Source organism: Lagenorhynchus albirostris, chromosome 16 (assembly GCF_949774975.1).
Source record: "Lagenorhynchus albirostris chromosome 16, mLagAlb1.1, whole genome shotgun sequence".
Taxonomy (NCBI): Eukaryota; Metazoa; Chordata; class Mammalia; order Artiodactyla; family Delphinidae; genus Lagenorhynchus; species Lagenorhynchus albirostris.
In genome coordinates, this window is record NC_083110.1 from 2898462 (window position 1) to 2924390 (window position 25929).

The 25929-nt window shown below is 43.0% G+C and overlaps 1 protein-coding gene across 4 annotated transcripts in view; it reads right to left on the reverse strand.

Annotated features, from left to right (window-relative positions):
* Positions 1–25929, reverse strand: part of TTC13 (tetratricopeptide repeat domain 13) — a 70405-nt gene that overhangs the window by 14070 nt on the left and 30406 nt on the right. For 2 of the 4 annotated variants that reach the window (XM_060125326.1, XM_060125325.1), the window contains exons 5-15: positions 21879–21944; positions 20060–20152; positions 17226–17342; positions 16163–16273; positions 10640–10722; positions 9017–9158; positions 8545–8719; positions 6162–6318; positions 2528–2658; positions 1426–1558; positions 522–614 (exon numbers count right to left, since the gene is read on the reverse strand). In XM_060125326.1, the coding sequence (XP_059981309.1) occupies positions 522–614; positions 1426–1558; positions 2528–2658; positions 6162–6318; positions 8545–8719; positions 9017–9158; positions 10640–10722; positions 16163–16273; positions 17226–17342; positions 20060–20152; positions 21879–21944 (1301 nt within the window). The remainder of the gene's footprint in view (positions 1–521; positions 615–1425; positions 1559–2527; positions 2659–6161; positions 6319–8544; positions 8720–9016; positions 9159–10639; positions 10723–16162; positions 16274–17225; positions 17343–20059; positions 20153–21878; positions 21945–25929) is intronic. The other 2 variants (XM_060125328.1, XM_060125327.1) reach the window with 1 other exon arrangement.

Consider the following 25929-nt stretch of genomic DNA (forward strand, 5'->3'; position numbering starts at 1 on the left):
GCAACGAGGTGAGCACTTCACCCATGCCCCTGACTTGCCAGAGCCTCTGGACAAAACAAAAGCTCCCCAGGTAACCTGGCTCATCCTCCCAGGAAGGCGGCTTAGCACACCCAGACCGCGCTTTGCATCCAACCGCCTTGGGCGTTGCAGGGCTGGAAGGGGGAGTCTTTCCCTCACCACAAGAATTCCCGATATTATCGGGATCTTACGGTAATGTAATATTCTCCATCTAATTACTTTCTATGATGTTTTAGGGCCCTTTAAAGACTGACATCTAGGCAAAAACCTGGCACTCTACCCTTCACTTGAGTTCTGCGGCAAAGAGCCTGGAGAAGGGGTACAGCATTTCCTTCTGCAACCAGGCTAGCTCAGAGGAATGCGGGAAGGACCTTGCAGGTGCAGAGCTGATTTGTGTCAAAAAGTCACCGAGGAGGGAGCACTGGGTTGCTCGTGGTCTCCATGAACTGACGATTTAAAATAAACTCCTATGAGAACAGAAAAGATAAACAGAATGTTCATACCTGATCAAATTGATGTGGTTGTTAAAGCCTCTGCTGAGACTTCGTGCTGGCATCTGATCCAACCATAACACTGGCTGGTCTGGGTCCGCAATCCTGTAAAAGGGAGCTTGTTGAAAAATGAAGACCTGGGCTTCCCTGGTGGCGCAGTGGCTGAGGGTCCGCCTGCCGATGCAGGGGACGTGGGTTCGTGCCCCCGTCCGGGAAGATCCCACATGCCGCGGAGTGGCTGGGCCCGTGAGCCATGGCCGCTGAGCCTGCGCGTCCGGAGCCTGTGCTCCGCAACGGGAGAGGCCACAACAGTGAGAGGCCCGCGTACCGCAAAAAAAAAAAAAAAAAAATGAAGACCTTATAAAACCTAGAAATGTTCAAAAGCTTTCAAAATAAAACAACTGCTCAGTCCATTACATCTAAAAGTATGAAACACAAACCTGCAAATTCCAAAAAGATGTTCTAACTGGACCAAGGAAGACGTCAGTACAGGTTTACTAGTAGAGCAGGATTTTTCTCAAGAAAATGAGTATCAGCGGTTCCCCCTCTAAACTGTAGCTGGTTGGCCAGGCCCGCACTTCAAGCATAAGAAGACTGGTGCACTGAAGCTCGTTCAAAGGTACCACAGGTAATGAACGATATGCTCTTCCAGAGAGACCGCTTTTTCTACAACACCTCACTTAAAAATGTGCTCGGAAGCACGGCAACGATCAATTCCTATTTCATAAATATTCGTCAAGTGTATTTCAAAGAATAATGATGTCAGGAATTTCTGACAAACTGTAGAGGAAAACATAACTTACAAGGCCAATTATTAGTAAATAAAATGGGATTCAAAACCTGTGAACTAGAGGAGACTTAACGTTTTCTGACAATGATAAGACGTCTAGCTTATTTTCACTGAAACGTCAGTTACCGTCTCCACTTCACTGCGATGTCAAACATGTCTCTCCACTGCATCAGCCGCGTTTTCCCATTCATTCGAACCTTTGAACTGGTCCACGTACGCTGTACAGCTTGCATGACTTCTAAGGCTGCCAAACCCATGGCTAAAAGAAGGAAATGTGGGGAAAACAGAGTTTGTAGGTACACTTTAGAGGGAATGATCTTCGCCGACAACTCGGCGAAAGAATCATGGAATCTAAAAAAAAAAAAAAATTGGTTCTGATGCACCTAGGGCCCGGACAGGAATAAAGACGCAGACGTAGAGAATGGACTTGAGGACACGGGGAGAGGGAAGGGTAAGCTGGGACGAACTGAGAGAGTGGCATGGACATATATACACTACCAAATGTAAAATAGATAGCTAGTGGGAAGCAGCCACATGGCACAGGGAGATCAGCTCGGTGCTTTGTGACCACCTGGAGGGGTGGGATAGGGAGGGTGGGAGGGAGACGCAAGAGGGAGGGGATATGGGGATATACGTATGCATATGGCTGATTCACTTTGTTATACAGCAGAAACTAACACAGCATTGTAGAGCAATTATACTCCAATAGAGATGTTTAAAAACGTGACAAAAAATTTTAAAGGCAAAAAAAAGAATAAAAATTAAAATAAATATGAAAATAAACGGGGGAAAACAAAAAGAATCACAAGTATTGGTAATTTAACAGGACCATAGATGCATTACATGATGGCCTGACTAAAGCTCAACTCTATCAGAGGAAATTGGAGGCAACCTCACACTTGTCTGCTCCCAATCCTGAAAGAACTGAGGTTCAAATCCCTCCTCACCCTACAGTAAGGAGACAGCTCTGGTGGATGAGCTGTCTGATTTACAGCAATGACTGAAGACCTACCTCCTACATCTACACCAAAGCAACAGCATAAGAGCCAAAGCTGGAAGCACTCTTCTCTCAGAATTCAGTGTGAATGAATCTATACATTTCTGTTCTGATCACATGGAGATTTTCAGTAAGCACAACATATGATTCTTTTCAAAAGTACAACGTGGTTTTACCAATCCTCCGCTCCTTTGTCATAAACACTCCCATTTTCAGATAGTTTTAAAATACCTCTGTGTATTCTCTTGTTTGGCAGGAAACCAGGTGTTTCATATTGCATCAGAGATCCCAAACGATCAGCTACACAAATCAGCTCTTGGACCTCGGGCTTGTAACTCTCAAAATTCTGATGTAACACGTCTCTGGAAGAAACATTACGGACATGATAAAGACTTCTACCACAGATATCTGGTTATCCAGTTTCACCTGAAAAGCAGTCGCTTCTTCCACTGCAAAAATAATCAAGGAACTTCTGACCACATGATCTTTACTTCAGTGGTCTGTACCCAACCAGACACAAATTCAAAGCAGGACTCTTCATGACAGTGTGTGTACAGTCGCTGTCACGTGCTTGTTAGTAACGCTGATAACTAGTTTGCAATTCAGAAGACACGTCTGAGCCTTATTTGTTCTGTAAACCTCTCCAGAACACAGGGACTGCCTCTTTTGACAAGCAACCAAACCCGACCCTACGTCCATCTCCCGCTCCGGCCCCAAGTTACATGATGCCAAGTGTACTTGGGACTGTGTACGTGACTGCTACTGTTTACCCGCCAACCTGCTAACAGTTTTCATAACAAAGACTGCAATTCTAAGTTACAGGATGTGTCAGCGTCCCCAAGGGTTCAGTAATTCACTAGGAGGACTCCCAGGCTCTGTGTACAGTTGTACTCGTGGCTCTGAGGACACAGCACAATCGTCAGAGGGAAAAGGCACGTGGGGCGAGGTCCAGAGGAATCCAGGCGCACTTCCAGGACCCTGGGGAGACACGTGGCACTAATTCCCCGAGTGAAACGCTCACTGGACACGCCGTGCCCAGGCACTGTACTGGGGGCTGACCACGTGAGCACCCCTGCCTTGCAGGTACCCTAGGCCCCCAGAGGAGGGCAGGTGTTCAGCATGAACCACACTGTTCATACACATGGCGCAGGTGCTGGGAGCCATTCTTAGCTCTGGGCACTTGGGGGTAGGGGGAGATCCCGAAATCCCCGTTCCCAGGCGCCAGCCCAGCACCAGCCTGGTGAGCAGGTCTCTCCAAGGACAGCCCTTCAGGCGCCCCCCCTTTCCTGCACATAAGTATTTCTCTAAAAAGGGGTGCTAGAGAACATACATACCTCTTTGAGCAATCTATTTGGTTTTTATTATCTTGATTATTGAAACTTACAAAAGCATACAACCTCATCACTCAACGAAAGGACCTGAACAATTATGTAGCTCTACCTACTTGAATGTCACTTTCCTGTCCTATCCTCCTGCCTCCCAGGAAGAGGTAACTTACCTTGAATTTTGTGTTCACAATTCCTTGACGTTCTTCTTTTAAAAAATAGGTTACATATGTATATCCCTAAACAATATATTCTATAGTTTTGCTTATGAGCTCTATGGGGAAAATGATGTGACCCTGCAGTGTACCAACTTGCTGTTTTTACTCAACTTTATATTTCAAAATTAGTCCACACTGTTGCTTGGGTCATTTGTTTATACTGCTGTATAATACCCCACTATGTGACCGTATCACATTTATCCGTTTTTCTGTTCATGAACATTTGGGATGATTTCGTTTTCAGTTGTGAACAAAGAAACTGCTATCAACAGGTCTCCAAGCAGACATGTGCACAGGTACATGGTTCTCTCCTGAATATACACAGGAGCGGAACTTAAAGATCGTAGGACGTGCAAATATTCGATTTTACACAATAAGGACAAACTGCTGGCAGAAGTTCATGGAGCCATTTATACCCCAGTGTATGAAATTTCCCCATATCCTCCTCCTGGTCAATACTACTATCATCAGACTTTGTATTGCTAATATTTGTTTACCTAGTGGGTGAAGCATTTCATGTGGTCTTATATATTTATGAACTGAAGCATCTTTTCATATGCTTGCCATTCACGTTTTCCCCTTGATGAAATTACCTGTTCATGTCTTTTGCACTTTTCTAATTAGCTGTTTGACTTTTATTTGCAGAAACTGTTGGTGTTGAAAGGTTTACAGTCAGTCCAATAATTGACCCTAAGTAGGTGATATGACTTTCCTATTTTTAAGATTTTTCTCTTTACCTTAGGTGTTCTCCAGTTACTTATGATGTGTCTGAATGGATTTTTTTTCGTTTACCCTGCTTTTTTTTAAAAAAATCTATGAATGTGTTTCCTTCGTTCTGGAAAATTCTTAGCCATTATTTCTTCACATACTGCCTCTCCTCCATTTTCTCCTTCGGGAGTTTCAATTACACACACAAGTGTTAGCCCTTCTTACATTTTACGTATCTGCTCTCTTTCAAGTTTTCTAACTCCTTGACTCTCTGTGCTCTATCTGCCAATTCTGCAATTTTCTCTCAGCTACATCTAATCTGCTTTTTAGCCTGTATACTGAATTCTTCATTTCAATGATTATATTTTCTATTCCTAGAGCTTATGTTTTTGGTCTGCGGCATGTGGGTCTGTGGCATCTGTCTGGTCATTTTTTATAATCTCATGTCTCTTCCTCATGTTTGTGATCTCTTCATAATTTCTTCACATTTCATTTGGAGTTATTGTAGAGTCTGTTTTCAACAGTTCCAATATCTGAAGTCCTTAGGGTCAAAGTCTATTGTTTGTGGCTTCTGTTGATTCTCACAAATGGTTTCGGTCATCTTGGTTTTCATTCTCACACTAATGATCTTAATCTGTGGGAATACTGGGGGTACAAATTGGCACTAATTTCTCCCCAGGAAGGATCTACGTCTGCTTCTGTTGAGATCCTGGGAATGCCTCCAATATGGGATCACTTTAGCCCTTTGAAGGTCAACAAACCCACCCTGCCATGCCTCAAGGCACTCCACTGGACAGGACGCCTTCTTCCGTTAAAATGTGTTTACCATCCATCACTGTAGTTTGAATACCTTCTCTTTTCTTTCTTTTTAGGCATAGAGGGAGCTGATCTTTACAGATTTTTCCTAATTTTTAAGACACTGCTAGACTGCCAGGAATTAATTTCTATTCTAAATCTAATTGTTCTGTAATGGGATAGCCTTTTAGCATATCCATTTTGCCGTATTGCAGCAGTATTGGCCAGTGCTGTAACTTCAAACTTTTAATATGTTAAGAAATTTGTTTTAAAGTAACATGGTAAAGGAATAATGCATATCAAACGCTACCAAGAAGTATAAGTACATTTGAAGTTACCCCACGTTAGCAGGGAATGTCGCGCTAAAAGGAAAGACGATGTCCAAAGGTAAGCTAAAAGAAATATTTGCGGACATATCCAATTCGAAAATAAATTCATCAGAAACATGAATAGAAAGCCATTTACTGACCAAGAGATATTATGATGAACTTACAGCTCAGTGTTGAAAAAGAAAAAAAAAATCTTCATTTAAAGCGCTCACTTTGAGAGTTGCACTCACATATATACACCACCAAACGTAAAATAGATAGCTAGTGGGAAGCTGCTGCATAGCACAGGGAGATCAGCTCGGTGCTTTGTGACCACCTAGCGGGGTGGGATAGGGAGGGTGGGAGGGAGACGCAAGAGGGAGGGGGTATGGGGATATACGTATACGTATAGCTGATTCACTTCGTTGTACAGCGGAAACTAACACCACATTGTAAAGCAATTCTACTCCAATAAAGATGTAAAAAATAAACAAATAAATAAAGCACTCACTTTATGTGGGGTTGCAGCCCTGGCTGCTCTTCGTAGTCTTCTATGAGGAAAGGCAGATTCTTAGCCCAGTGGTCTTTAAAGCTCCCGGGCAGGTCCGCGTCAATGTTATATTCCGTAAGGGGAGTATCAAGGTGGGCATGAAGATATCGAGAATACTCTGCAGATGGGAAATGGGACCTGACACACCCGGATATGCCAAAGAGACGGTTTTTATAGCTAACTGTAATTTTTTATAGCCAGTCTGTACAAATACTTCATAACAAACCGTTATTTAACTACGAGGATTCTGGGACTTTCCTGGTGGTGCAGTGGTTAAGAATCGCCTGCCAGTGCAGGGGACACAGGTTCGATCCCTGGTCTGGGAAGATCCCACATGCCGCGGAGCAACTAAGCCCGTGCGCCACAACTACTAGGCCCGCACTCTAGAGCCAGCGAGCCACAACTACTGAGCCCACACGCCACAACTACTGAAGCCCACTGCGCCTAGAGCCCGTGATCCGCGACAAGAGAAGCCACGGCAATGAGAAGCCGGCGCACCGCAATGAAGAGTAGCCCCGGCTCGCCACAGCTAGAGAAAGCCCGCGCACAGCAACGAAGACCCAACGCAGCCAAAAGTAAATAAATAAATAAATTTATTTTAAAAAATTACAAGAATTCTAAATGGAGACTCCAAATTTTAGCAAGTCACTCTTATATGATAACGGAGGTGGCCTGCCACTGACTTGAGTTACCAGGGTCAAATACAAGCCGGCCAATCAGGGTCCACTTCGGCTAAATTTTAACCACCTTTCCATAAGCAACACCAAAGATCTCACTATTCGATTCCAGAGTCTGGGAATGCAAGTTCAGTGTTAGACAGAGCCTGCTTCCTTCTCAACTAATAGATCTACTGACTACGTATGCGATTTCATCAACTGACTGACCAACTGCTGCTTATCTCTAGGGACGCGGTGTAGAAAAAAACCAAGATATGGAGTGCCCCCAGCTTCAGTCTATAGTTCACAAGTCCAGGCTCTCCTAAACCAGGAAAATAGAGGGAATTACAATTTAGAGTAAAGAGCTGTGCTGTCGAAAAGGTAATCCCTAGCCAGCTGGCTACTGACAATTGAAGGGGTGACTAGTGCGGCGGAAGCACTGAACTTTAGATTTTACTTAATTTGAATTAATTTAAACTTAAAACTGATATTTTATTCAATTATTAGAAAACTGCCGTAGGTTTGGAACAACGTACGTATATCAGTCTACTTTTACAACTTTAAACTTTATGAAATCTACGTTCAGATCAAGTATTTCCAATGAAAATTTAGCGTCCAAATCGAGATGAACTGTAAGTGTAAAATATAGGCCATATTCAAAGACTAGTACCAAAAATGTAAAACATCCAATAAAGAGTGCTTTCATATTAATTATATATTGAACTAATATTGTGGAGGTACCGAGTTAAATAAGATAAAATATATTATTAAAATGAATGCCACCCGTTCGTTTTTACTTTTTTTAGTTTTTTGCTGTACGCGGGCCTCTCACTGTTGTGGCCTCTCCCGCCGCGGAGCACAGGCTCCGGACGCGCAGGCCCAGCGGCCATGGCTCACGGGCCCAGCCGCTCCACGGCATGTGGGATCTTCCCGGACCGGGGCACGAACCCGCGTCCCCTGCATCGGCAGGCGGACTCTCAACCACCACGCCACCAGGGAAGCCCCCGTTTTTACTTTTTTAATGTGGCTACTAGAATTTTAAAATTACACACATGGCTTGTAAATGTTTTCACTTGGACAGTGCTAGTACAGAGGGCTAATGATAAAGGAAAGAGAAGGAATAAAAGTAAAGATTTGGGCTTTATATGAAAAACAAAGATGTCTTTGTGTATGGCAGAGAAAGGGCAAGACTGACTAATAAAAGGATAACCCAAAGATCTGCTTTCTTCTTCATCTCAATTTAAATTCTCCAAACTATGTGGGAATTCTGATATGAAGGAATGACAGTTCAAAGATACCAAGTTTTTATTTAACAGTATAAACCTCATAAAATGTTCCTTTCCTGTCATTCCTATATCTCTGGATGAGGTGCGACAAGTCATGGATACCCAGATGATTGTCACATTTAGGTCAAAATATGTTTTTTTGGCATAAGTAAAATTTTTTAACTTTAGAAAGGAAAAATGTGAGGAAGAGGAAAAAAAAAAAAAAAAAGCACTGGATTGGCCTTTAGAAGACATGGGCTCATCCCTCTAGTCCAGATACCACCACTAACCAAGGGGCAGCTGAGGACAAGTCACGCAGCTGCTCTGAGACTCAACTGCCTAACACGGAACGTCAGAGACACAAGCAGTGTCACTCCTACTGCAAGCACTCAGGGCCAGTGATTCTGCAGCTGTTTGACTTACCTCGGAGGTACTTCACTTTAAGGTACTCTGGGCTGGCCTTCTGGCCTGGGAGAGGGCCATTTAGCATAACCGCAGTCTGTGCTTTTACCCCTTCATAGAACTGCCCCATGGCTGCGTGGCTGAGTCCTTTCATGTACTGGCATGCCTCGCTGCGCGGTTCCAGCAGCAGACACCGCTGGGGCATCAAAGGAGAACACGCTGTATTAGAATCCACACAGTTTAAGGAGACTTCAAAGTACTTTCCTCTTTACTCTGGAATTAGGAAAGTCTTCTCTCCAGGTTAAATCAGACCAAATACATCCTCAGTAAATCGGTCTACAGGACCAGGCCATGGCTGTTTCCTCTGTCTTTTTGCTGAAGTATAAGCACGATTCTTGCCCGCCCTCCCCGCTGACCCCATTCATTTCACTGAACTCTGTGGAAGAATGACGCAGAATTGCAGTTACACTGCTTCTCACTTACGGATGCTCACCTTGAAGTGCTTAAGGGCTTCCTGCAAGCTGCCATGGTGGTAGAGCATCATTCCCCGAAGCTGGAGGGTCTGCACGTGATTTTGGTTCAGCAACAGAGCCTTTTGAAAGCTCTCAGTGGCTGCTTCAAAATTGCCCAGCTCTCTAGGTGTTTGACAATAGCAATGAACATAGTATAGGCATTTCAGTAAACATACAGAATAAGTTATCCTCAGAATTATGGTTCAATCTACAAATACGATACTTTAACGTGGGAGTTTGGTTTTTTATTTCACCACTTTATAGCTACCTAGCCTTTGACGCATCATATCCTACTTGCTTTTTCTAATTCTTACCGGGTTATAGGATCACCATAGAGCTCTTGAAATTCTTTGGGGGAAAATTAATTTATTGATTTCCAAAGACAAATGCTTATTCAAATCCCTTTCCCCAACTCATGATCAGCTCCAACCCCTAAAAAAACTTTGTGTAAATTTTAGTTATCTGGATAGAAACATATGTTTCTCCTTTGGAAAAAAGTAAGTAGGTTATAATCATACAGAGGTATATCATTGCGAATCAAATTCATAGGCTTATAATTTTTTCTGTCACTGAAGGTCCTTCACTTAAAATCCAGTAAATCATTATCTACTTTAAAATTCTGAAATAAGAAGTATATTTCAGAATTGTGATCATTTCAGAGTGGAAATGGTTATTACTGACCAGGCTTGCCCTCTTTTATATATCAACATTTTTATAAATAATTGAAGAACCTTCAAAATATCCCATATGTCAACTTTCTATAAATAATGAAGATTTAAAATATATATATATAACACCCACTGACATTTCTACAGCACTTTACTATTTACTAGGTGTTTTCAAATCTGTTTTCAATTTATATACCCAACAATTTCGTGGGACAGGAAGGATAAATATCATCCCTTAAACCTAGAACAAATCCAAACACACTTTCTCCAAGTTAGTATGAGAGCTTTTCCAACGATGGCATCAGATAAACAAGCTCTTAAATGTAACCCTTCCTGAATAGGGCACCTAACAGGGTTTTACAGGGGGTTTCCATGACTGTCTCTCTCTTTCCTAACTTTTATAGCACCTTTATACGAGTCAGAATGTTAAAAAAATTTTAAGCCAAAAGTCAAAATAGCTTTGCTGGTCAGGGCAATGCATGTAGTCAGGAAGCCAGGGTCCAGGCACAACTACTCATACCCTACAGAGATGCATCATAACTGTAACATTTCCATCCCGCAATTCTAGGAATCTTCAAACAGATCCTAGTGATGTGGGTATTAACCTTAGTTACTGCCTAAAAAGGCAGCAGCGTCTGTAACTCAGCAGCTTATAATGCCACTATTCAAAGCAACAACTCTTGAAGGACTAACGTCTTCTAGACTAATATATACAGACCGAGGCTGTTTTAAGACACAGTAACAGGTATCACGATATCCTCTTACCCGTGGTTCTATGTTCCAGAGAAGATCTTAATAAGTATGTGAATGCCTATGTGATTTAGAATGACCATCTCTTTTGGTTAAAAAATGCATTTTTTTTTTTAAATCACTATTATGTGAGGCTATCCCACTCTACGCCCTCCCTCCTACCCCAACTATTAGTACTTTACTTACCTATAGGCCTGCCCCAGGCTTTTATATGCATCAATAAAATCAACTTTCTGCTTCAAAGCTTCTTTGAAGGATTCAATAGCTTCCTGTAAAAAGTATATAGAAAATTATTCATTTGCTTAACTGTTAAAATTGAGTTTCTCTCAAATCACTAAAGGACATACATATATATATATATATTTATATATATATATAAAATACATGGTCTCTGAGTACTTTTTTTTTAAATAGGAGGACTTAAAAAAAAGAGAGAGGCAGAAAGTACAATAAACTATGAGTCTGGAGGATTTAATTTCAATAGTAAACAAATGCATTACTATGAACAACAGAGCCTTAAGCTTCTCCTTCCAAAATGGGAAAACAGCTTCTCACTATCTTTTTCATTAGGACTTTAGTACTGATAACACCTGCATTTTAATATCAGTTCCTTAATTAATAAAAACCCTATGGAACAAAAGTAAGCCTAATAGCTGTGTGAAATGATGCAAAACGATCACAGCTAGCAGCATTTGAAAGTGAACCAATAGAAGAGACAAAAAAAAGCAAGCCCAATGTGAAATTATTTATAGAACAAGAAGAAAGGCTCCCAGGATAGCCACCTGAAGGACTCCCATGATCTACGAGGAAAAAAGAAACCGTAAAATTCAGGAGAAGCCTTCAAGTTGGGGGCAGGTGGGCATGACTCCTGCCAGCACAGCTCAAGGCGGCACTAAGGGCCCAGAGCTGCACACACTACGCTTTCGGAGGAGCCCTCAGAACCACAGTGCACTTGGCCGCAGGGGGACTCTCTGGGGAAATTGGTGATAAAATAAAAATTGGTGATGAAATGTTTCAGAATAAACATCCTAGGCTTACACTGGGATTGAACGTACTTTTCATTATGACTCTAGTTATTGTGATTAAAAAAAAATTACGAAGACATTTCCCACATTTCCCAAGGAAAAGACATATCTGACTTAACGGCTATAAAGGCTCACAATCTCTAAGAGCTTTAATTGAGAGACACTTGACTTTAAAACTTCTGGAATAGATCATTTCAACCTGATTAGAGAATTCAGAGCAGAAAACCACTAAAGATATCAAATGCCTTGCCCATGGTAGGCACTCAATAAATATTTAATGCCCCGGTAGGCACACAAAATAGTTTTGCAAAAGCTATACAATCTTGATTCTTTTCAGAAAGTCATTCAGCCCCTGCTCCTTGATTTTCTCAGAAGGGGCCAGCAGGGCAAGAGAGGCTGGCTTTGAAACTCTTCAAAGGCAAAACTGAGGACAAAATCGCCTCACAAAGAAATGCCACTGAATAGCTACTGTTTGGGTGAAAGATGAGAACGGATAAATTTGAACACCGAAGAAACGTAAAAGGGCATTCTTCATTGGGCTTCCTGCCGTGACATAATCTCGATCTTTTAGGATTTGTACAACTGTACTTTTAATTCGACAAACATGTATTGAGCGCCTACTATGTGCCAGGGATAGCAGGAGGTAAGGGGACACGAAGATGGGTGAGTCATTACCTCTGTACTCTGAGAACTCACAGTGTCATTAGAAAGCCAAGTAGGTAACCAGTTTATTAGAATACAAACTAAGAGCTACAGCAGAGATGTGAGGAAGAGGCTCTGGGAATAAAGAGAAAGAAACCACTGAACTGAGCCTGGGAGACCAGAAGAGGCTGTACAGAGGCGCTGACAACTGAGCTGGGTCTTAAAGAACGAGGAGTTTGGTAAAGCAAGAGGGCATCTTGGACGGGGCCGGGGGCACCGCACAGCGGCACAGAGCGCTCACCGACGCTGGGAAAGCCGGAGGGGCAGGAGTGCAGGGGGCATGGGGTCGGGGGGAGTGGGGAAGAGGGAAAGCCGGGGCCAGTAGGAAGGAAGCAACGAGGACTGGGGCCTCTGAGGAGGTGTGGGACCTCACAAAATTTACTCTTTGTAAACATGAAAGATGCTGGTAAAAAAGGAGAAGACACGCTGGAGAGGGGAGAGGATGGGGCCCAGATGGGAGGCGGCTGTGATGGAACAGGCAAGAGAGAATGCAAGCTCAGATTGAGACAGTGCCTCTGAGGAGAGGGAAAGAAGGGTCAAATTCGGCAGAGAGTTTTAAAGGCAAACTAAGAGAAAATCTGGTGGCTGTCTGGGTACGAGGGAGGGAGGAGGGAGAAGAGAGGGCAGGAAGAGTCTAGGCTGAGAGCCCGGGTGGAGGAAGGCGTTAAGGAATGTTAGGAAGTACGGGGGAGGTCGTGAGTCCACTGGGGCGTGTGATGTCTGGGGTGTTTGTGGACGTCTCGTGGAGATGCCCAGGAGGCGGCTGCTGCCCACTGCACTTACTGCATGCTTGGACGCCACAGTTCTTCAAAGTCTGATTTCTCTTCAGCTTTTAAGTCTTTGGTTTCGGGGTTCCTGTCTAATCACTGCACAGCTCTCTACCTCATTCTGCCAAAGAGGGGACATAGCAGAATCAAGATTTTGAGCCATTGGGAACAAAGAAACTACGTTTGTTGAATCAATCTCTAAGCACATGAACTGGCTCTGAATTCGCTGGCATCGTGAATGCAATCATCACCACTTAGGCCACCATCTTCTTTACTAGCTAAAGGGCAGCCATCGCCCTGGGGCTGTTCGGTATAACTGAACAGAACAAACGCAGGTAACTCTCAAAGTAAAGGCTTATAATATACAATTTTTGAAATATCCTTAAAACATGGGTAGAATTCAGTAGAAAAGTGCTTGCTGTTTTACTCCCTAGGAATTTCCAAAATGTCTGATATATCTTCTGAATTGGACAATTGTGAAACTTGTCATGTAATATATCCTAATATATTTCTAATGTATTATATCATAAAGTAAATAAGCCATCACCCGCTCTGTTTCTAAACTGCTGTTGACCTGGAGAGACCACCTTTAGGGTACAGAGATAGCTCAAACTCATTGGTCCATTTAATACTTCGTCTCTACAATTAACGAGAGAAAGAGAGATATCTGAACTAGGTTCATTAATTTAATTAAGGCATTTCACCACTGACTCAGTTTTCCAATCTCTGTAACTGGGACACCCTCTGCTCCTTCTATACTTCACGGGGATGCTTTTGGGATGAGTGAGGCGCTATGGAAACACCCTGACCTCCTCGGATGGCAGATCTATAAAATGCAAAGAAAAAGTTCCCATCTATTACACACGTTGCTGCTGTGTCGGTGGGCATGGTGAAAAGGAGGGAAGACCAAACCGTTTGGTGAGACTGGTTCACTGAGGGGCTGCCAACACTCAGAGAATGAAAGCACTGTTTCTAGGTCTTCATCCGGGAGGTTTGGAATAAACCAAACTGAATTTTGGTCCATGTCTATTTTCTACTTAGTGTCTCTGTTATGGCTCTTTGCTGAAAAATTCTCATTTCGAAATAACACAAAGGGCCCTGCCCACGTTCCTAAACATGGCTTTACAGTTAAAAGTGAAATCAACTGTTTGCATTTGTTTACTTTAAAAATTATCTGGACCCTCTTAGTACTAATAATTGGCCTTTTTTTTTTTTCTATTTCAGATCTCTTTCTCCTCCATGTGATACTGAAGGGAGAGACTCTGAACACAGCATTGCGATTCTCAATTTTTTAACTGAAGGGGACTGAGAGAAGATGAGAAGACAGACGGCAGAGACAAAATAAACTGGAAGACGTCAGCTGGCAGCTGCTCAAAGCACATGTTAAATAACTCAAAGCCCGCACTGCCTGTCCGAATCCTCGAAGGGGGACGGAAAGGGTCCCTGTTAGGACCACCTCCACATACTTGCAAAACGGAGATGAGGTGTATGAAGTAAGATTTGCAAAATTCCTTCTAGTTTGGTTTTTAACGGACGGGAGTTATTTTTTAGAATCCACAAAACTTCGATGAAATTACATTCTCACATGTAAAATAATCTGTATCATAATCAATACCTGATTCAGCTTTACAGTTTATAAAGGGCTTTTCACACATGTTGTTTTATGGAAGCCTCACTCTCACTTCAAGAGGCAGACAGTAGCATCATCTCTGCCTGATAAATGTGGAGAGACGGGCTCAAAGAGTTCAAGCAGCGGCTTCAGCAGTGCAGTTAATAAGATTCAGAGCGAGAGCTCAGAGCAAGGCCTTCCAACTCCAATTCCGCTCTCTGCCCTTGACATGCATTTACCCCACTGATTCTTACTGAGCACCTACTATGCGACAGGCACTGTAACACGGAGGACTTACAACTTGTGGCCTTTTTAGAGGTAAACCCTCTCCCCACCCTCCCAGTGTGTGTGTTTATGTGTGTGTCAGATCCTCAGAACTATTTTTAATAATAACACGCATGCTCTCTCTGCCAGAGTACCCTTCTCTGCCACAGGTTGTTGAAGCTCTTCCCACCTTTCCAAGTTCAGGGTTAAGTGAAGCCTACTCTGAATTCTCCACCTCCTGGTCAGAATGAGTGTCTTCACCTAGGCGGGCGGGCAGACCGCCTGTGACTCTCAGGCCGGCTGTCTTCAGTCGGGCAGTTTGGAGTGTCAGGCCTTGGGTGAGAGCCAGAGCTCCGCTCTCAGCCGTGTTTCTGCCCCTCATCCCGGCCGGAAAGAAGCTGCTGTAGGACAGGCTCCCCAAACAGGCTCGGAGAACGGAGAGTCCCGGGCAGGAGGAGGGGCAGGCAGGCTGGCAGTGACGTCCCTGCCCCACTCAGCTGACACAGAGCCTCTCCTTTGTCCCTCGCCTCCTTCTTCCCACAGCAGCCTTCAAGGGACAGTGCTGGGACCACTCCTGCAGCCCCAGAGGACCCGAGGCAGTCTGGCCGCCCCTGACCTGAACGTGGCCAGCGACCCCCTCAGCAGTCCCCCTGTCCCTACCCTCCTCGGCCACCGCTGCATCAGCAACCACTTCCTCAATACAGATTGGGTCTCAACTCTGTATTTCCCCCCAGATCTAGACTTCACAGCCCCTCTGGGCCTAGCAACTCAAGTCCGCACCTGAGACCTTTCAGGGCCCCTCCCCGTGCTGCAGCCCTTCACACTCAGCCTGCCTATTTGCCCAAGGGCCTGACCATGGCCCCGCCCCCCACGTCATCACTCACACTTCCTCTCGCCCTCAGAGCCCTTCTCCTTCCCAGCCCTGCTCTGCCTTCCAGGTCAGGACGAAGTCCACTTGCTCTCTGGACCTTCCCTAACTCCCGAGTTCAAATGAATCTTTCTCACCTCTGCTTCCAAAGCACTCTGCTTCCACTGCTTTCTTTCGTGTGTTCACCCTATGATAAGTTATCTGTGGGGAAAGCCTTTGGAAACTGTATTCGTCCCAAGTGTAAAGCATTATTTCTCCCTTATAACCTTTCGCCCTCTCCCCTTCTGCACCCTCCTCCAAGTACCTATCAGATAGTAGGCGCTCAATAAATATCTCGATGCAAACGACTTTCTAAAATAAACCAATGAGACACTTGAGACGTCATTTTAAAACCTGCCAGACTTAACCCCGCTCAGTTCACCGCAAAGGAGAAGCAGGATTGCTGTAGGTACACATATTGCACAGCACTTTCACCTTCAAAAGTCCTCTGTGAAAGAAAGTTAAACCTTTGTATAGCATAGCTATGGGCTGGTTTTTGTTCAGTTCTAAGGACTGCTGAAAGTCTTCGTGGGCTGTTGCATAGTCCTACAAAAAGGAGAATGAAAAAAAATAAATAAAGTAGTATTCGTTACATATTTGGACATGTATTTCGAATGATAGAGGAAAAGAAATCCCAATTTAGTTTGTGCCCTTTCTGGCTTTAAAGGAGACATTTCATGACCACGAATATTAGAAGAATGCTTACACTGTTTGTTGAAAGAGTCGATTTCAATTGACAGGAGACGCTCACAAAGGTTTAATTTAAGCACACTGTCTCAGCCACAGAAAAGAATATTATTTTAAATTCCATTAAGGCCATAATCTGTTACAGAAATTTTACAAATTATTTTCTGGTACTAGCATTTTATTATACTGAATTCTAAAATAATTAGGACATAGATCAACCTTAAAATGTGTTATGTTGTGATTTTTTAAATCTACTTTCTTTTGCAATAGAAAATTGTTATTAAAATGACTGCAAGCCCACAAAAACAGCTATGGCAGTCATAAATACCACTCTAACGATAAAAGATGATCTTGCTACATTGAGAAGCTACAGTCTGGGAAGCCGCATTAGTTCAGGTTATGGTTTTCGGGTTGGGATACCCAAAGAAATTCAAATTGTACCTCTAAGTTTAATGATCACACATTGACAACATGCATACCTGCTTCTCTATGCTGACATCTGCAAGCACAGTTAAGGTATAATCTGTAAACCAAATTTCTCTTCTTCTGTTTCTCACTCTTTCTTTTCTCCCCCAGCCCAGAATTAGTTACTGCTGACAGTTCAAGCAAGAAAATGTGTTCCTGGTACTTAATATTTCTCCACTGGGTTCGACCTCAGCTAAAGAAAATGCTTTCATAACTGTCTTGTATCACGAACTATTATAATACAGCCCCAAACCCAAATCTATCCAATAGCAGCTTTCTGAAGCAGAAGGAAAGGCGAAATCTTTATCATCATGAAAGGGCACGTTTTAAGGCAAGAACAATTCACCTCTGATATGAAGTACAGGGTCCCGCGGTGTCTGTACAGCCGTGCTGAGGGCTGAAGTTGAATAGCTTTAGTGAGATCACTCACTGCTTCATTAATTCGTCCCAGAGGGGACAGAATCTATAAACCCAAAAATGTAATTAGGGGAGAAAAGTCCCAACGATCGCCCCTACAACCGTCAATGTTTCTGACTTTTCAATTCCGCTTCACCACCCCACATTCACAACGTGACCCTCTCAGCAGTCTAGAACCCTTGACGCCACGTACTATGCAGTGAGGTTCAAAGTCAACAGCTGAGGGGCTCCCGATCTTGTCCAGCCAAGGGGAGGCGGATGACCTATGACCGTGGCAATTGCCTTGTCACTGTTTCATGTTCTAGGTCAAAGCAGATGTTGCTTTTCTTGAAGTGTGACCATTTGTTCCCCAACCTATCATTTACCTTTCAAAACAAAATTTGGCATGTCAAATTAACCTGAAAGATAACTTTGAACCATTAAAATAGAGGAATTGTTCAACACGGATTGGAGTCCTCCATGGCGTCTAGCTAGGCCGTCTGGAGTATTCGGTGCTGAACGGCAATTTCTAGGATTCCAGGTGTTTTGTAAGCCCTCTTCTGTGAACGGCTCTCAACTCAGCAGTCACGATCTGCAAGGCCGTGAAGGAACATCTGCAGGCCTGTTCTGAATGCTCTTTTGATGGAGCCGTCGGTGGTGTTCAGGCAACCATGACAATACAGAAGACAGCTCAGAATGCAGAAGTTCACCCAAATGACATAAGAAAACCCAAAATGGGTATCAGTATTCATGCAGTCAAGCTCAAGCAATTTATCCAGAACAGATGTCCTTAAATTAGGGTTAATTTTGTTCTTATAATAGGTCATTTCCATCAAGTTTTACTAACTGGTTTCCTCCTCTGCAGGAACTTAAAAGCAGCAAGAGAGGGAAGATTCAGGCAGGCACATGACCAGGGGCAAGAAAGCTCAGAGAGAGGAAAGAAATGGAAAATATGCCCTTAGAGTTCAAGAAGCATAGGGGTCTAGGGTTATATCTTCAAAGGAAAAACATCCCAACCCAGTATATTAACCCCTAGAGACATAAGTGAATTATCACACCCCAGCACAACAATCAATACGCATAATAATGACCAGAGTAACTAAAAAAGGTTAAATTATGTTCACTACATATAGACTATTTCCGAAAGTATAAAAGTGAAAGCTTTCTTATAAAATAATGCCTGATGTATATAAATGGTATCCTGTAATTTAGCTGGAAGAATCACTATGTCATGACATTATTGCCTGATGATGCCAGAAAAGGGGGATATTACTATATATTTTTAAGATCATTGGAAATCACTTTTCTGATTACTAACATCATTTGGGGTACACAATTAGCTTTTTATTAGATATACAAATTTTTTAAAGCTGCTAAATCAGTCTTCTTTCTAAGTGTGCTTAATTAAATTCATGCTTTATCATAACATTTTAGCACAGCACCAGCGTAATGGTGGGGAAAAGCACAGTACCCAGTCCCTGGAGCAGAAGGTCACCAAGTGAACCACCAAACGCTCACCCTAAAAACCAACAGGACTCTCGTGCAGCAGCGAACAGATTACGGTCACTTAACCCTTAGGGTTACAATCCAAAAGTGCCATGGGAAAATGAATTCTTTCATTAATTGAGAAGGAATTTCCTTCAGAAAGCCAAATCCCCAATAAAACAAACAACTCATTTTAAGAAACTGAACTGTAACTTCAGACACTATAATTTTGAGAACATCACAAATGCAAACATCACAAATGCAGTTTTAAAATTACTAAAACACTTAGTGTGCCCTTTGCTTGCTAAGTTTCCTCCCCCAAGAGAGGGGGAAAAAGTCATTTGTCCCTTTTGTCCAACTATGAAATCCCACCAGATCAGATAATTAAAGGTTACGTTTTATTCAGATTGAAAACATTAACATAAATTCTAAAGCATTTCACATGGTTAAATGTGCAGTAAAATAAATACAACATGAAACCTGGATAGTTTACTATTGTTTTATGAAAATGGTAAAATGGACCCATTTCATTTAAAAACATTAAAAGGGGTGCCTTTGCACACATTCCTTTCTCTGGCCTGAACGCCCTTCTCTACCTTGCTCCCCAGGACATGGTTTCTGACCAGCTCCAGCATCACCTCTTCAGTGAGGCCTCTGCAAACACCACCCACGCCTCTCCCCTTGCCAATCTGTCCCAGGGCTCCAGCAGACCATGCTTCTCTGCTCCTGACCAAGCAGCCCCTCTCCCGGTGTCCACTGTCACACACGTTACCTGGAACTGTCACCACGTGTTGCCTCTCTGTCTCCACCGTGAGTCCCAAGTTCCAGTTATGGTCACCCTTACCTGATCTACATGTTTATGTAGATAGGTATATCTCATAAAAATTACATGCAAGTGTGCGTGCGCACACGCACGCACACACACACGCACACGCACACACACATGCTTCCAAAGGCTGTAAATCTCATTTGACCATACTGTCATATTGTTTTGCTAAAGGATGTCACGTATACAATAAACACGGTGACATATTTTTCAACAAACATTGACAGTGGTAGTACACATCAAAACTGTACACCTTAATACTAAATGTTACTGTTATATGTTAAATCAGGAGTATCACTCGGCCCATAGTTTTCTAGTAATTTCAACTGTGTTTAAAGGCGTTATGTATGTATGGAGGAAAACACAATAGGTATACGGGAGTTTTAAAATTTCTCAGTAATAAAATAATAGGAAAAAAATCTGAGATTCGACTAATCCAATAACAACAGAGGGAAAAAGAAAGCCACACTCACTTCTGCTCGCTGCTCAAATACCTCTGGACGATCTGGTTCCAAGGTAATTACTCGGCTCAGTTCGAACAGAGAAAGCTCAGCATTCTTAATGTCCTTGAAAAGGCATTAGCTTAGTGTGAGATACACTGTTCCTCAAAACCAGCTTGAATAGATTTTCTGAAAAAACTAATAATTTAGCAATGATATAACTACTTATTTAGAAATAAATATGAACTTAGCTTCTAAATAAGAGATTGGCCAAGTTAAATAAGCTCTATTACGATTACTTAACTCACTCAAGTCTACCTACCCATCAACAGCACATGGGACCTGGCTACCTATCCCAAGTTCCACAGAGGGCGAGACATTTTCTCAATTTAACCTATTGAAACACCGCATCAACAAATTTCAAGGGATGAGCATATATGGACACCAGTGTGCAAAGTGATGCTGACCAGTGGCAATGAGGGAACAGAGAGGAGCCGTGTCAGTGTCAATCAAAACCCCTAGGCCTACACACCTACACCTGGAGAAGTCTAGGTAAACCTGTTCTCTTTAAAATTTGCACATCACTTTATATCAAAAATATGTGAGCATGTTACTTTTACATTAAAAGTGCATTAAAGATACAAGCAAATTTCACATCAAGATATAAAATTAAAAGAGATGAGAATGAGGAAGAAGCACTTCATCGCTGACCTTTACTAGGGCAACTTAGGTCATTTACTGATGCCCTGAACCTAACTAGGGCTATTTATTGATGCTCTGAATGTAACATTGTTTCCTTCCTAAACATCTTCATTCCCAAATCTGGGTTCCTGCTCAGTCTTCCTTCTCAAGTCTCAGAAATATACAAATATTATACAAGATTTCTCCAGTAGGCCGGCAGGCAATTAGGACAGTTTTTTTTAATTGGCAAAGATACAAAAGTGACACTTCTCCCTCAAGACATAATTTCATTTGAATATTTTTAATAGAAAATAATAGAAAAAGTTTACGTAGAATGTTCAAGACTGAAAATTTGGACATCTGATCTTAGACCACTTCATTATTTACTATATACTCTCAGGAAAAGTCTTCATTTTTATACCATAGTGCCTTTGTTTGACCAAAATATATTGGGTTGACCAAAAAGTTCATCCGGGTTTTTCCGTAACATCATGAGACATACTGTTATTCAAAACCAGCTTCAATAGATTTTCTGAAAAATCCAGTAATTTAGTAATGACATAACTACTTATTTAGAAATAAATATGAACATCTTATGGAAAAACCCGGACGAACGTTCTGGCCATCCAATACTTATTATAACCTTCCTCCTGCATTCCTCAGAAATAAGGGGAATAAGGCTCCAGAGACATATCTATCTGGGAAAGTATAATGTATGGTAACAAATTAAAAATAAATCTTACAAAAAAACCTTTGTTCTTTTATTCAACCTTTAAAAATTGTGGAAGGAACTCAGATTCTAAGTCCTACTACACTACTGATGCCCCGTCTCTCTTTTACAGCAATGAGTGTTTCCTCAGGAATTCAGTCAAGCTCTCGTGTTTTTCTAGGCTTATGTCCAGCTCATCATGAAATAAAGTTTAGGCTGCCAAAGGCTGTCCTTTTGGAATAGAAAGTAACCTCAGAAGACCTGGGCAGAAACTCCCATCCCCCCACATCCCAGCCACTTGATCTTGGAGAAGTCCCCTACGGCCATGGTCTCATCTGTGAACTGGAATGACACCACTGCGTGTTCCCTCAGAGCCCGGGGAGCGGTGAGGGGCTCTATGGGAACCCTGGTCCGAGTCCGATCACGTAGACACTATGGCAGGCGTAACTATTCCATACTCACATGTAATCCCTTCTTTCCATAGGCTATCCCTCGGCCATAAATTGCACTAACCAGATCAGGTTCCTCCTATTCAGACCAAAACAGAAACACGTCAAAAACCATAAACAAAACAAAACAAAACAAATCAGTTTCTGCTTAAAGCACGTTAATGCCACAAATGACAGCTCTACATTATGCTACCACTACTCATGTCAGTCAATACACAGTCGCCAACCACAAAAGTCTGTATTTCTAAAGCTCATTTGAATGAGACATGAATAAGAGTTTTACATCAAAAAAAAAAACACTTAAAAATAGAGAAAACCAACATTGCTGAGCGCTGTGCTAGTTTCTTTCGCACAGTCGTCTTACTTAAAATGCAGTCCTCTCAGCAACTCTATGCTTGGCCACCAGCAAACACAGCTCAGAGAGAAAACGGAGGTTCGGAGAAGCAGATACAGGAGTAAAGGGCCTGGGTGACGCCCCCTCCTAGTTGGTCTGCTTTCAGGGAGTCATGAAATCATCTGAAAAGGAGAGAACCCGTCGGAGCCAGCACGACAAGGAGGAAGAGGTGAGTCGACTCCACAGACTGTTGAGGATTAATACAGTCCTTTATTCTAAGGGGTCAGAGTGAGAACCAGACCCTTTCTGCAACCTGCTCCCATGTGGACTGGATGCAACGCCTCTCAGGCCCAAGGACAGGGCATCTGTTGCCCCCGCCATCAAGTCCCTACGCGTGGGGCAGTGGCGTGAACTCCCGTCTGCATCTAACCTGTGCAATTCTTAGCCTCTTCTCTGAATGCTTCCCTGCATATTTAAGAAAGAAGAGTACACAGCCTCTGGCTATAAGGTCCTGAAGGAAGAACCTGGCAGGGCTACAGCAGATGAGCTATTTTAGAGGCTAATCTATTATCAGTTTCAAATCTGAGATCGGGTGTCTGCGGGTATTGCCGAAAAAGACACATCAACTTCAATGATGAGAAAGTGCGAAAAAATAAAGGATAAGATGCTATGCACTGAAAAACAAAAAAAGGCTACTATATAAACAGAATCAGGTATATCACCTCAGGTAGCAAGTGGGTGCATCACTGCCTACAGCCCAGCCAGCAGATGGGCCTCATGGTATATGGAAAATTGGAAAAATTCAAGTAAATAATTACAGATTTCTAGCTTCTCTTGGAAAATAAAAAAATCCAACAATGACAGACCCACATTCGGGCATGGGAATGCGAGAACGTGACAAAAACATAGGCACCGGCTGCCTATTGCGATGAAGGGTGTGTACTCACCAGCTTACCATGAGCCCACCCATGGTCTCTACACTACATCAATTCACTTTGCTCATTTAATGTGTTTCTCTGGCTCCCAGAGAGTTTTGGATTTCTGATTCATAACGTATGTGTAACTGACATGAAAGGTTGTCCATGCTATTTGCTAAATGGGAAAAAGTATGAGTTACAGAACGAGAGAGGAATGGTAGTCACCTCTTATAAATAATACTTATATAGGATTAGGTGGGCCAGTAGGTGCATAGAAAAAAAGCTCTAACAGTAGTTTTCTCTAGAGAGTGGGATTACTAGGTATCTTCCTATTCTGCTTAATACACTGATGCATTCCTTTTAATTGTTTAAAACAAACACACATACAGTTATAATCAGAAAAAAAATGTGTTAAGTGAGACATATTACAGAAAATAATAGAAAACTTTACTGTCAACTGAAAGTATCATATTTAAATAAAGAGAAAATTTATTATAAATTATAGAAAATTTAGGAGATGAAGAAAAGCTCAAAAAATAAGGTAAAAGGCATCCTACAATCCTGTCACCCAGAGATAACACTAAACATTTAAATATTCCTCTGGAGACTTCCCTGGTGGTGCAGTGGTTAAGAATCCGCCTGCTAATGCAGGGGACACAGGTTCGAGCCCTGGTCCGGGGAGATCCCACGTGCCACAGAGCAAATAATCCCGTGCACCACAACTACTGAACCTGAGCTCTAGAGCCCATGTGCCGCAACTACTGAGCCCGCATGCTGCAACTACTGAAACCCGCGCTCCTAGAGCCCGCGCTCTGCACAAGAGAAGCCACCGCACTGAGAAGCCCACGCACCGCAATGAAGAGTAGCCCCAGCTCGCTGCAACTAGGGAAAGCCCACGCACAGCAACAAAGACCCAACGCAGCCAAAAATAAAAATTAAAAAATAATAAATAAACACATAAATATTCCTCCTGGCTTAAAGAAAGGCAGAGCAAGTAGTTTGAGAGAGGGATACAGGTACAGAGGGTGAGGAGAAGCAGGAAAAAGAGTTCCCCACTGAGGAATCAAAGTCAGACGGTCTTCACGTTTTTCCCTAGCAATGGCACCTGCCAGAAGACAGAACAGTCAACAGAGCAGCACCTCGGCCAGGCTGGGTGGGGCTGGTGAGCCCACGCAGCTCACACCTGCTGATGACAGGCCTCCAGGGAGAGGAAACCCCACTTTCAGAGAAGCTTTTCTCCTCAACTGAGGAAAATTTTATACCAGACGACAGGAGGTTAGAAAAAAAGTGCATTTAAATAACGAGTTATTCTACTTGCGTGACGGACATCTCCATACACCCAGTGGCCACTCCAGCCACCTGGGAGTCGTCCTCATGTCCCCAGACAACATATCTACTCAAGATATCCCGGTGCTTTCACCTGCTGATCGATCAGCCACTGTCCAGTTTGCAGCCTTCCCCTCTCACCTGGCTACTGCAATGGCCTTAAGCACGCTCCTGTTTCTTCCCATCCCGTCTCCAGGCCCACACTAAGCCGCCTCAGGGTGATCATGACACTCCCCTGGCAGAGACTGTTCACTGCCCCCCAGCACCTACACTAGCAAAATTCGAACATTTTCACTCTCATCCACAGTAAGAAATACATTTTACACCGTAACCCAGTACACTCGTACGTATATACATAAACATACACACAAACACATCAGAAACAAGTTTCACTAACGTCACATCAAGAGCCTTACTACACACAGTGTAATCTGGTACTTCCTCGTCTGGTATATTTCATTAAAAAAATGCTAGTCTTGACTCACCAATTAATTTCAGGGCCCACTAAAGGGTAGCGCCTCATAATTTAAAAAACAGCGAGGTAACATCTAAATGCCTTTGCAAAAAGTACTGATCATTTCCTGCCTCTCTGTTCACCTCCTTCCTCTGCCCCACTCACAATTCATACTCTAAAAATTGGCTGGATGGGGGCTTCCCTGGTGGCGCAGTGGTTGAGACTCCGCCTGCTGATGCAGGGGACACGGGTTCGTGCCCCGGTCCGGGAAGATCCCACATGCCGCAGAGCGGCTGGGCCCGTGAGCCACGGCCGCTGAGCCTGCGCGTCCGGAGCCTGTGCTCCGCAACGGGAGAGGCCACAGCAGTGAGGGGCCCGCGTACCGCCAAAAAAAAAAAAAAAAAATTGGCTTAATGGGACTTCCCTGGTGGTCCAGTGGTTAAGACTTCGCCTTCCAATGCAGGGGCTGTGGGTTCCATACCTGGTCGGGGAGCTAAGATCCCGCATGTCTCACGGCCAAAAAACCAAAACATCAAACAGAAGCAGTATTGTAACAAATTCAATGAAGACTTTTAAAAAATGGTCCACATCAAAAAAAAAAATCTTAAAAAAATAATAATAATAATAATTGGCATTACTTAATAGTTCCCTAGATACAACAGGGTCTCCCAAGCTCGGTGCATTTGCAAATGCGCTCATCTGCCTGAAACACCCACTCACGGCCTCTGTGCCCAAGAAAGTCCTTCAATCCTTGAACCCTCTCTTCTGAAGCCTTCCAGATGCCCCTGGAAAATAAGATACGCCCCTCTCCTCTGTTCCACTATATGTCATATGGATGTGAGTCATTCATTCAGCAAATATTTACTCAGGGCCAGCTATGAGCCATGTCTCGGCCCATGTGCTATGAATACCATAGTAAGCGAGAACCAACACAGAAGGCAAAAAAGATTCTTGCCTTCTTGGAGCACAGCCAAAGAATCACAGACATAAATGTAAAGTTACACCTTCAGTAAATGCTAGAGTGATAAATGGT